Below are 11,462 nucleotides of genomic sequence, written 5' to 3' on the forward strand. Positions count from 1 at the left end.
AACTTACCTTAGTTTCACTGCGATGCTCGTTTCCATAAAATTTTCTTCTTCTTGTTGGTGCTCATGCTTTTGTCACTGTAGTTATTACTATAGTCACGTGGTACAAGGCTAAAACGTTGAATTTGACCTTGTTTTGACAAGATTTTTGGATGTTATGGTACTGATTATAATAAATAAAATAATATCTGCATATTTCAAATATGAAATATTATTTAATTTGCTTTCATCTCGTTTAAAACTTCCATTTTATCATGCCCTTACCAAAAACTGAACCACAAAGAGCTCGAAGGTTACCCTTTACCAGCCAGCATCACGCGAGAGGAGCCGTTTAGGATCTCTGAATTTTGTTGGGCGCCGGCTGAGAGTTGAGTGGCCAGGAAAAATCGGCAGGTGATTAATCAGGCAATAGGTTAATTGCCTAAGACTTTGAAAGGTAAAATTTTGTTCAACTTCATTATTTTCTGGTGAAATTATACCACTGTTGGAGGCTGAACATCGATTTTCAAAAGCATTAATTTTGTGATATAGGTATTGATGTGCTGATCAAAAATTGAGTCATTGGGTCATAACATTATGCTCACTGAATTTCTCAGCAAATGGAGCAACATCAAACAGCATTAGTTAGGTATGCTTAGGCTGGAGGGAGCCAGAGCGTCGTAGGCCTTCTTGTAACTGCAACATGTCGCAAGTTGTGTAGTAAGTCGTTTTTGAAGCGATCATCTGGTAAGAAGTGTTACTTAAGTTGTAAAGTCTGTTGCAAGTTGCCTGATTTGCAACAACCTACAAATTTCATAGCAGTCTTAAGTTAAGTTGTGTTGCAAGCTGACCCTGCATTGAGGAAGAGGTCACAGGTCACAGGTTATTTGGGACATGGTCAATGAATTCACATGGTAGGTGTAAAATTGGTCAACCTGGAGATCATGAAATTTTGGTTGCAATCCGTTGACGCTAAAGCGAGTTATAGAACTTGAACCATGGGTTGTCCATGAGGTCTCAAACTGTGCCAGTGAGTGTTGAAAATGGTGCATATGTTACATTCACACTTATTGGGGTATTCAGGGATACAAAGTAGCCTAACACCCATTCCAGTAACTACTGACAAATCCAAAAAGGCGGTCTTGACACATTGCAAGGGGCGTCCCCCAAAAGATTTAAAAGATGACCCAATCATCCTAATTCCAAAAATGATGTGTCCCAGATGACCCCTATGACCTCCCATTGAGCTCTGTGATGACCCCAAGTTGACCTATGTGACCTGACATGTCCCAGATGACCTTTGTGACCTCTAATTGAGCTGTCTGATGACTCCAAACTGACCTCTGTGACCTGCCATGTCCCAGATGACCCAATAGAGCTCTGTGATGATCCCAAGTTGACCTCTGTGACCTGGCATGTCCCATATGACCTCTGTGACCTCAAGTGACCTCTCTGATGACCCCCCCCCCCCCCTATGGGCGCTGATGACCACTGTAGTCCGGGCGCCCAAAAACTCCAATTCATCATCATCATCATCTGACCCCAAGCTGACCTCTGTGAGCTGACATGTCCCAGATGACCCCCATGACCTCCAATAGAGCTCGGTGATGACCACAAGTTGACTTCTGTGACCTGGGGTGTTCCAGATGACCTCCGTGACCTCCAATTGAGCTCTCTGATGACTCCAAGCTAACCTCTGTGACCTGATGTGTCCTAGATGACCTCCAATCGAGCTCTGTGATGACCCCAAGTTGACCTCTGTGACCTGACGTGTCCCGTAAGACCTCTGTGACCTCTAAGTGACCTCTCTGATGACCCCAAGCTGACCTCTGTGACCTGACGTGTCCCAGTTGACCCACATGACCTCCAATAGAGCTGTGATGACCCAAAATTGACCTCTGTGATCTGACATATCCCAGATGACCTCTGTAACCTCCAATTGTGACCTCCAACTGTGACACTCTTACCTCTGTGACCTCAAACTCTGAACTCATTTATTCTAAAGCATCGTTTCTAGATGCCCTTGTCACGAATCTACTGTGATCGATCCCAAATTTTATGGCAACTCGCGTGAGCCTTAGCGATCACAAGTCACCCAGTTGAGACAAAGCTTCAGAACCAGAGAAAATGCTTGACCTGGCTGTCTCACAAGATCGCAAACCATACGGGCGAATGTTCCTTTGTGCGTGATAGAGTTTTCGACCTTACCGACGTTTACTACGGTACCAGCTGATCGTGTAGCCTTTTAAATTATCGAGTAAAGCGGGTATTTAAGCCTTGTCGCAGCTACGTTCTGTCGTATCCTCCGACAATCCGCTCTTTCCTCAACAATCAACATCCCTCCTTTTTCGCTACGACACAACTTACGACGGGACATATGTCGTAACTTGCGACGTGTCGTAGGTGGATTTGCGACGCCCTGGATCCCTCCGGCCGTGTGGTAAATCAATACACCAAACACACTGACACGAACTCGCAGTTAAGCATCAGCCGGATGTGAACAGATCATCTCAAGATTGTAAGATGTAAGAGAAGACTGGAATCCATCAGTGGCCATTGTTTTTTTTTTAAACTGTCTCTTACAACCACCCGCAAGTTTAAAGGATTATATGCCAGGTTACAATTATAATTTGGTATGTATTGTTTGTTGCAGCAATGGCCTTGGTTCGCTCTGCCCTGCGGCTGACCCGCTCGTCGGGTGTCCTGGCTCAATGCTCCCGCTCAATGGCTGACATGCCTCTGACGTTCGCCGCTCCCAGCCAGGTGTTCTATAACCAGCAGGACGTCCGCCAGGTGGACGTACCCTCATTCAGGTAAGTGGGACATTATCAGAAAGTTACGATGGTTTGTTGGAATTAATATCCAACTTATTTATCCATGTTTTCATCATGTGAGCCTTAACCCGCGCCGGGCCGGTGCTCTGACTTCTGAGATTCCGCGCCGGGCCGGGGGGGGGGGGGGGGTCTGAACGGTGAACACCTCCCCCCTCCTTCTAACTCGGCTCCTGGGCCACGTAGCGACACGCGGTAAGCGGCAATCGAAAGAACGTCCAAAATAAGGACGAAAACACTTCGGTCATTTTTCGGGTCAGGTCAAAGGTCAGGTCACCAGAGTCCAGAGGTCACCGTAGGTCAAATGTCCACTATTTCAACATTTTGGGAACTGCCAACGGCTATCTCGGGAACCGATAGAGCTACAGCGCCGCGGAAAAGCGCATTCGATAGCCCTTTTACAGTCCTTTCTGAGTAATGTTCTTAGATTTGACCTCAGGTCAACGGTTTAGCCTCCAGGGGGCAAAAACTCCAAAAATAGCCGTTTTTACGAAAAACGTTTTTTCGGCAATAACTTTTGACTCAAAAGAGTCATGACATTACTTTTGCCACCATCGTGTTCCTCTCGTCGAGACGCGTCGAATGAACTATAATTTGACCTTGAAAGGTCAACTTAAAAATTTGACCTCAGGTCAAGGTCATGACCTGACCGGAAAAGGTCATGTTGCATATCAGTCGATCCGCAACGTCGAGCCGAACACATCTAAGGCGTTTTCAGCGCTCTAGCACGTCTCTATCAGAAGTTATTAGCGAAAAACTGTTAGATTCTGTTCGTGACCTGAGATGACCTCGGGGACATAACGAGGGGTCACAGTTGCCATTTTCCGGTTCAGTGTGTCCATTTTACCTACATCTCGATGTTTGAGAGTGTCTAGAATAACGTTCGTGCAAAACAGACGCTTTTCAATTTTCTCCCATTGACTTATAATGGAGAGGTCGCAAAATTGACCTGACCTTAGGTCATCGATATCAAAATTCCGAGATATACATTTTATAGATATTGTTGCTCTTATCAATCGCTCTAAGTTTCAAGGCAATCGATCAATCGGTGTAGCTATGACGAGCATTCTTATTTTTTCTGAGGTGAGGTCACTTGGCGTGACCTGGTGACCTGACCTAAGGTGACCTGGGTCTGAAATTTTCACAACATGTGCGGAAAAGATGCACGAACAGGTGTGCCAAAAACGGCGGCGCGGAGCGCCGCCGTTTTTGAGATATCTGCGAAAAACCGCAGGAGGGGGTGTTCAAACACCCCCCCCCGGCCCGGCGCGGGTTAAAGGGACCCTCCCAGTCCCACCCTCAAAAAAGTTAATGAATTGGCATGAAAGTGATGTCGCTCGGTTCAGAAAGAGCAAAACGAATATCCACGAAATTTCATCGAAAAAAATATTCACCGGTTTTCAAGATATTAAGACTTATTTTGTTTACTTTTTGGTATATCTGCTGTTCCTAGCGACTTCGTTTTGGAAGTGCGGCGTTTGCGGCAGATGTTACGCGCAAATAGCATAACCACCACTGCTTCACAAAGATGTTAGTATAAGGTTTTAAAATCGTTAGATCACCGCCGACGTCAATAAATTCTAATTTCTAAGGGGACATTCCAATGCATTAGCCCCTTAGAATCCGAAAACTGCAAGTTTGAAATTCCATATCTGCGAGTTCAAGCATTTTTCGATGTTGTGAGTGCCCAAACCGGTATTTGCAGGCCATGGCCACCAACTTGGCTATCTCAACTCAAAACTAATTTTAAGGTGGGATGGTCACTTTAAAGGAAATAGTTCGACCTTCTACAATCAGGCATTTGTTGTGAATGATGATTGTCTTTTGTACTTTATCATTTTTGTTACAAATTCTTAAACATCTCTGTTTGCACCCACACCCCAATGAAAGAAACAAAACTAACAACCATATGCAAAGGTTTAAAGTTGAAATATGATAGCCTTATGATAGCCTCATCAGGAACGAGTGTAGGCTAGACCTAATTCCCACGTATCGCGGCTTGACCCCACCGCGTCTGGTTTGATCGCAGTGTATCGCAGTCTAACTGCACCGTATTCGGTATGATTACAGCGGTAACTTTGGCATCCTGCCGAACCACGTGCCGGTGCTGGCCGTGCTGCAGCCGGGCGTCGTCAGCGTGGTCGAGGCCGACGGCAGCACCAACAAGTACTTCGTCAGCAGCGGCTCCGTCACCGTCAACAAGGACTCCACCGTGCAGGTACGCCGACGCGGCGTGGGGCCCTCTGCCGTCCCTCCTTCAGGTGCTCCAGCTCTCTCAATACCTTCATTCGGCTCTAACTAATGGCACAGTCATCTGTCTCCAGCCCTCCTTGCCAATGGTGAGATACCAGGACGGAGGACGGGGTCTGATGGACGGGAAACATTTTCCCATCAGTGCTTCGCGAATTTTGTAAACGCCCATTCTGACCGTATGGATGAGCCGGTAGCACATTTGATAGCCCTGTCCTCCCGCTGTTTTAGTGCGGTGTTTCAGTCGATCCGATGAGGGTGTGTCTGGCACTGACCGATGGCCCGCTGCGCACAGGTGCTGGCGGAGGAGGCGGTGCCCCTGTCGGACCTGGACGCGGCCGCCTGCAGACAGGCGCTCACCCAGGCGCAGGCGGACCTGGCCAGCGCCACCGGCGACCAGGAGCGCGTCGAGGCCCAGATCGCCGTCGAGGTCAGCGAGGCGCTTGTCAAGGCCTGCGAGTGAACGACATTCTATCTCTGTTTTGGTGTGTTTAGGCCGATGACGGTATGCGAAATATACATTTGTAAATGAGAATGGTGGTAAGATCACTGATACATGGTCAATGAGGCGAAATACTGCATTCCTTAAGTACCGTCGTAAAGAAAATGCATGCTGGGCCGCTAGAACTGTTCTACCCGTCAACATCTTTGTGCATTTTCTTAACGCCTTTCAAGTCGGCGCCATTTTTTAATTTCGGATAAAGCACGACGATCACGGATGCAAGTGCACTGTCTAAAGCTTGCAAAGTCTCAGAAAAGTTACGGGAAAGGTTTGACATTACCTAGCACCTGCTCTTTATTTCACAACTTATCACAAGGCAATGATTGATGACAATATGTCGATGAAGTAGACTACATGGGTGAATGAAAATAAAGACCAGAACAGCCTGCACTTGCGATGTTACTGATCGGCCATGTAGGCGTGTGGTCCAAACTATGTAGTAAGGGGAACGACATGACAACCATCACCACACAAATAAGCTGGCAGCACGCGGCTGCGATACGCTCAATACTGGAAGCTGCGCTTGGTCTGAATGTCGTCCAGGATGGCCCGAAGTTCTTCGTCCTCGTAACGTCCCTCCAGGCTGCCGGGGGGAGAGCAGAAAGATGGCGCACAACAAAACTAAATCCAGGGTGTGGATAAATGTATTTTCATTACTTGCGACGACCAAAATGCAAGTTGATCATCAAAATATTGTTCTGATGCATAAAGTTTCTCATTTAGCCAATTACCAGGGCAACAATCACGTTCAACACTGACAAAGCACAAGTGCCAAAGGTCGGATACTAGACCCTTGGGGGCCAGGGCGACACTAGAACGACAACCACCCGAGGCCGCGAAAAACCGTCATCCTGCAGGCGATCGTGACAAACGCTCCCCTTACACCAGCATGTGTCGCAATCGGCAGCATGTTCATACACATTCTGTAGGTTGAGCGATTCCCGATATTGGGATACATGGTTGAAGTAAAGAGTTGTGACAGCCAAACTAAAATGCTGAAATGCTCGTAGGGGATGTTAAAGGAAGGAAGCAAGACGGTATTAAAAACACGCAGCTGGGTAGTCGCGGCAGGTTGAGGATGAGGAGGAACGTCAGTAGAAGGGCACTACGTAAGACCAGTGTACATACAATGTACATTTGTCGTAACTTTCAAACATGCGACTTACCTGGGTATAAGTGTTTTGGCCTCATCAGGGTTGTCTGGGCAAAGACTGGCCAGTGCGGCAAGCTCGTACTTGTGCAGCTTTTTCTGAGCAAGGAGACTGCCGGGCGCAAAGTACCGAAGTCAGACAGATAGAATAGGCCGAATAGAGAGTACGACGGAAAAACGCTAAACGGCGGCCATCGAATGGTGAAAGGGATCAAATGTACATATGAATGAACTACAATAGACAAACAGTTACTGCGCGACCTCCTGCGGGTTAACTGGCATAATAGCAGCACTGAGGAATGTGGAAACAAAAAACGAATCACCAATCTTCATCAACAGTACCTACTTACTTTCGGACAGATGCAATCGTTTCTCGGTTCTTGAACTTAGCGAAACGACCGGCGTACGCCAGAGTCTTCAGGAAAACCTCCGATAGTTCTTGTTCCTCTTCGGCATTCTCATTCTGAGCCTTGCGGTGCTCCAAAAGCATGTGTACCTCTGATATCATGAGTGTCTCAGCATTGTCAAACTCTGTAAGAAAATGTCAGCAGTCAGGAATTCAGGACAAAGTTAGTACATTAAGTAGGGCCATATGTAGCAGAATCTTTATATCAAGCATAACATAAAGGCTAATACATCACTTTAACTGATCAGATAAAACTGCTTTAAAAATGTTATTTTATTTTTTTAGTTTTTACTGCCAAGTTTTTAGGCCATATGGTCTTATAACCTGATGGCTAAGTAAGGTAAGGTAAGATAAGGTTTTACAAATGTTGCATTGCTCTGAATCAATAAAGCATTTTGTTTGCAACAATGTAGGTAACTTTGGACTCAAAACATTTAAAAAATAAATTGCAAATGCATGAATGGCTTGAATAGCATTGAAAAGGTAATTCATAAATTGAAGTGTGCATGAATACTGTATAGTAATAACGGATTTCGCATACTAACTGTACATACATATACTCACCTTTTGGGAACTGCAGTTCTGATGCATCCTCTTCTGGTTGCTCTGCAGGAACATGTGCCATGGTTTTGGCTTTGGAACTAGACTGGGAAAAAACCTGGAAAAATATCAAAGCTGCTTATATCTAAAAGTGACTGCATAGCGCATTTCGCTTTCCTGTGATAATGATTTGGGTTATGGATGCCTGAATTGTGGTTGTCACTGGCACCCATAACTTTGTTCAATGCAAACAAAGTGTTTCCACTTTCTGTGACATGTTTTATTCCAAATTAAAAAACAAAACACTTAATACTTTAGACTTTTTAGTTGAGTAAAAGACATTACCTAGCAGGAAGTAAGCAACAAAGTTGAATGTATTCTAGTTGGTAATGAACGCAACACATTGGACGTAATACTTCACAAATAGAAGCTTTAACCAAAAAATTGCAACATACATGCACTCTACATACCTCTAAAAAGGCTAATTTATAATATTGTTTATAAATATACGCTACCACACCACGACAGATTCGCCGCTCCGTAATTGTCGCTTGTCTTTTGATTTCGTCGAAATATGGTAGCAACAGCAACCATATGTTAGAGGGAATTTGGTATACGGAACAGGATTATTTGCGTTATATACACGGTGAACATTGAACAAGGGACATACCTGAGTGAGAGCAAGTAATCTTGCCTGGGCCTGAGACCAGGATGCTCGTGTTGGAAGTGTGAGATTTTGATTCCGACTCGACCCTTGTACCAAGCCTGACTCTCGAAGCCCCAGGGGAGGATTTTTGCCCAGAGGTCGTAGAAATCACGATAACTTGGCCTCAAGGAGGATCTTTGGTGACCTGTGTTCGATATCAAATCAAGGGTGGTAGGTATATAGTGCCGGATATAAGCATGTGAAACGCCGTCTGCCCGTCTCCAATCAATGCATGAAATCGGTAACCCCATGTAAATTGTAAAGTGATGCGTCGGCGAATATTGCCATATGGACGGATGACGTGAGTGGTGGCCAGAGAGTCAACTTATATGCGCGGCCGGGCATCGGACTGCGCCGTAGATATTAGGTATCATTTTCAGGACGAAAATGTCATGATAAAAGTGTACAACATGCGTGTTTCATGTAAAAAGTGAGCAGCGCAGCACACCAGCCCAGTCGATGAAATGCGTCACTTTATGCACAAAATGCTTTCGGAGCAGATGAAACGCAGGTGACGAATGGACAAAATGTCCTATGAATGCGTTTTTGCCGTTAGCTGTGCTATACATCGCAGAAACCGCCGCAAAACTAAATGCGCGAGCTGGCCTATTAGTCACGTCTAATTAACCCGGCAGGCGGTGGGCCTACCAGCCACCTTCCGCGCGGTGGGGGGGGGGGCATTTTTTGCCCCCCCCCCCCGTATCTCCGAAACTACTGGACGGATCCAGGCCCATGTCGTCCCCTATCTCTCTGCGTGTCCACTAACACGAATGACGTCACGCATGTGGGCGGAGCTATGGGCGGAGCCTAACGCACGCGGCAGTCCAAGCCGCCATATTTGAATTTATATTTTAATAGAATCTTGCCGATATTTTGGGTGAAGTCAATTTATATGGATAGCTTGGTCACAGTTTAGCTATACGAATAATAATTTATTATGGATGTGCGTATATTCAGCTTGGAATTGCAATTAAAGTTCCGCACCGCCTAGATTCGAACTCGGGACCTTTGGAATACTGCGCGGGCACGCTAACCACTACACTACCGCGACCGCGCGGCGGCCGGCGGCAGGGAGGCTGCGGAGACATGGGGGGACATTTTACGCTTTTGTGAAAAAAGCAAAAGATTTAGCGAAAAACAGGTAATAGATAACTTGCAGAAAATTGTCTGCTCTTTCAGATAAGATACTTAGGTTTGATATATCTTGTGCAGACTTCATTCTACAGTGCTTCGAAAATCGCTCATTTACATGGAGATTGAACGGGGCTTCGAGACTTGACTCCAAATGACGTCACGAGCTGACGTCACGAAAAGGTAGAATCGCCGGACGACCCTACCTGGTATATAGGGCCTTGGACGGATCCGGAAAATTCAAACGGCGTTCGACAGCCCCCCTGTCAAATTTGTTGAAGGAAACCAAATTTCATTGACCTCGGGGTCACCGATGACGTCACAGGTCAGGTCAAAGATAAAATGTTTCACCGTTCACGGTTCAGTTCAGTTCAGTGTATTGGAACATTCCAAACAATTGGGTGTTACTGTTCCACGTCAAGTACATGAAGCATATAAAACCACAACCATACACATCGAAAACCAAACACTAAAAAACGCAGAAAGATGGTGTTTAAAACAGATATAAAACATATATAAAACAGTGAACCACGCTACATTATATCGATGTGCTGTTCGACATTCAGCGCTGCCGTAAAAGCTCTAATTGTGGCCGCCTCCCGGACAGGCGGTGGTAGTGAGTTCCACGCTGAGGCTGCACGGCGAGAGAAACTATGCCGCGATGCACTCAAATTACATCTGCACAGGTGCAGGTCACCCCTGTCGGTGGCACGCGTGCATCTCGCCGATACGCTCTCCCGTCGGGTGAACATTTCCCGGATCGCAGTCGGTGAGTCATCATACGACAGCGCGCTAAACACTTTGACAAGGTCACGACGCTTAACCAGAGTCTCGATCTTTGACCACTTTAGCTGTTGAAGAGCCGGTGTAATATGCTGATGTTTTTTGAGTCCAATGACGAGTCTCGCTGCAAAATTGATAACTTTTTGAATTCTGTGCAGCTGACCTTTGGCAGCCGCACCCCACACTGTCAAACAGTAAATGATGTGAGGGAAGACATAAGCCTCGATCAAGATTTTGATGGCATCACTGGAGAAGTAGTGACGAAACTTGCAAAGCGTTACTAGGAAACGGTTACACTTCTGTGCAACCGCTGTCACATGTGCAGCCCAATTTAGCCTGGCGTCAATAATAACGCCCAGGACTTTGATCTTTTCCGACGGCCGTACTACTGAGTCACCTATCTGAAAGTAAAAATTTGCTGACTTGGTTAAATTTTGTTTCGTCCCGACCAGCATGAAGTCAGTCTTTCCTTCGTTCATTTTTAAAGAATTGGCACTAAACCAGGCTTTTAGCTCTTCTAGGGTGGCTTCAAGTCTGCTTTTCATTGCATCGAAGCCAGACTCGTCAGGAAGTGTACAGTCGAGGTGCATTGTGTCGTCAGCGTAAGTGATCAGGCTGCCGTGAGACAAGTAGCAGGGTAAGTCGCCGGTGAACAATATAAACAGAACAGGTCCGATAATTGATCCCTGAGGCACACCGCAGGACACCGGCAAACAGCTCCGCCCTCCCCGAACAATCTGTTCTCTGCCGGTCAGGTAACTGCTGAACCAATCGATGTCTAAAATGCCGTACCACGACAGTTTTGCAAGTAAGACACCATGGTCGACGCTATCGAACGCCTTCGATAAGTCGACCGTCGTCAACGACGATACGAGTCCTCTGTCGGTGTTGTTCACCAGGCGCTCAACAGCAGCGAGCACGGCGTCCTCGGTTGAGTGACGCACCCTATATGCATACTGAGATGGGCTAAACAGACGAGCAGAGCTGAGATAACTAGTCAGTTGGCGGCACACTACTTTTTCCAGAATTTTTGATAAGACGCTTAAAAGTGAGATGGGACGATTGTTCGATGGGACCGAGACATCGCCAGATTTTGGTATCGGCACGACACACGCTGTTTTCCACGCGTCAGGAAACACTTTGGTAGTCACACTGAAAAAATTTTTTACTCAGGCCAGGCATTACTC

At 46.3% G+C, this 11,462-nt stretch overlaps 2 protein-coding genes across 4 annotated transcripts; one reads left to right on the forward strand and one right to left on the reverse strand.

Moving 5' to 3' along the window:
* Positions 1–19: 19 nt before the first annotated feature.
* On the forward strand, positions 20–5,592 carry LOC122392453 (ATP synthase subunit delta, mitochondrial-like). 3 transcript variants are annotated; one of them, XM_043387305.1, is made up of 4 exons: positions 20–157; positions 2,630–2,789; positions 4,878–5,025; positions 5,353–5,592. In XM_043387305.1, exons 2-4 carry the CDS (start codon positions 2,632–2,634, stop codon positions 5,518–5,520), a joined length of 474 nt encoding a protein of 157 aa, XP_043243240.1. In that variant the 5' UTR covers positions 20–157; positions 2,630–2,631; the 3' UTR covers positions 5,521–5,592. The 3 variants fall into 3 exon arrangements, with proteins under 3 accessions (XP_043243240.1, XP_043243239.1, XP_043243238.1); XM_043387304.1 differs by lacking the exon at positions 20–157 and adding an exon at positions 233–390; XM_043387303.1 differs by lacking the exon at positions 20–157 and adding an exon at positions 284–433.
* A 242-nt stretch (positions 5,593–5,834) lies between these two features.
* On the reverse strand, positions 5,835–8,195 carry LOC122392454 (DNA-directed RNA polymerase II subunit RPB4-like). Its single transcript, XM_043387306.1, has 5 exons — positions 8,126–8,195; positions 7,680–7,773; positions 7,060–7,240; positions 6,726–6,821; positions 5,835–6,142 (listed from the first exon to the last, which is right to left on the reverse strand). The coding sequence occupies exons 2-5, from the start codon at positions 7,738–7,740 to the stop codon at positions 6,064–6,066; spliced, it is 417 nt and encodes a 138-aa protein (XP_043243241.1). The 5' UTR covers positions 7,741–7,773; positions 8,126–8,195; the 3' UTR covers positions 5,835–6,063.
* Between the last annotated feature and the right edge of the window lie 3,267 nt (positions 8,196–11,462).

This window comes from Amphibalanus amphitrite, unplaced genomic scaffold (genome assembly GCF_019059575.1).
Source record: "Amphibalanus amphitrite isolate SeventyFive unplaced genomic scaffold, NRLGWU_Aamphi_draft 000487F_arrow, whole genome shotgun sequence".
NCBI classification, from domain to species: domain Eukaryota; kingdom Metazoa; phylum Arthropoda; class Thecostraca; order Balanomorpha; family Balanidae; genus Amphibalanus; species Amphibalanus amphitrite.

Coding starts and splice junctions, on each gene's coding strand:
- LOC122392453 (XM_043387305.1), top strand. CDS start 2,632: ATGGCCTTGGTTCGCTCTGCCCTGCGGCTGACCCGCTCGTCGGGTGTC. Junction 2,790..4,877: donor GTGGACGTACCCTCATTCAG/GTAAGTGGGACA, acceptor GTATGATTACAG/CGGTAACTTTGGCATCCTGC. Junction 5,026..5,352: donor ACAAGGACTCCACCGTGCAG/GTACGCCGACGC, acceptor CGCTGCGCACAG/GTGCTGGCGGAGGAGGCGGT.
- LOC122392454 (XM_043387306.1), bottom strand. CDS start 7,740: ATGGCACATGTTCCTGCAGAGCAACCAGAAGAGGATGCATCAGAACTG. Junction 7,241..7,679: donor AGAACTGCAGTTCCCAAAAG/GTGAGTATATGT, acceptor ATTTTCTTACAG/AGTTTGACAATGCTGAGACA. Junction 6,822..7,059: donor ACGATTGCATCTGTCCGAAA/GTAAGTAGGTAC, acceptor TGCGCCCGGCAG/TCTCCTTGCTCAGAAAAAGC.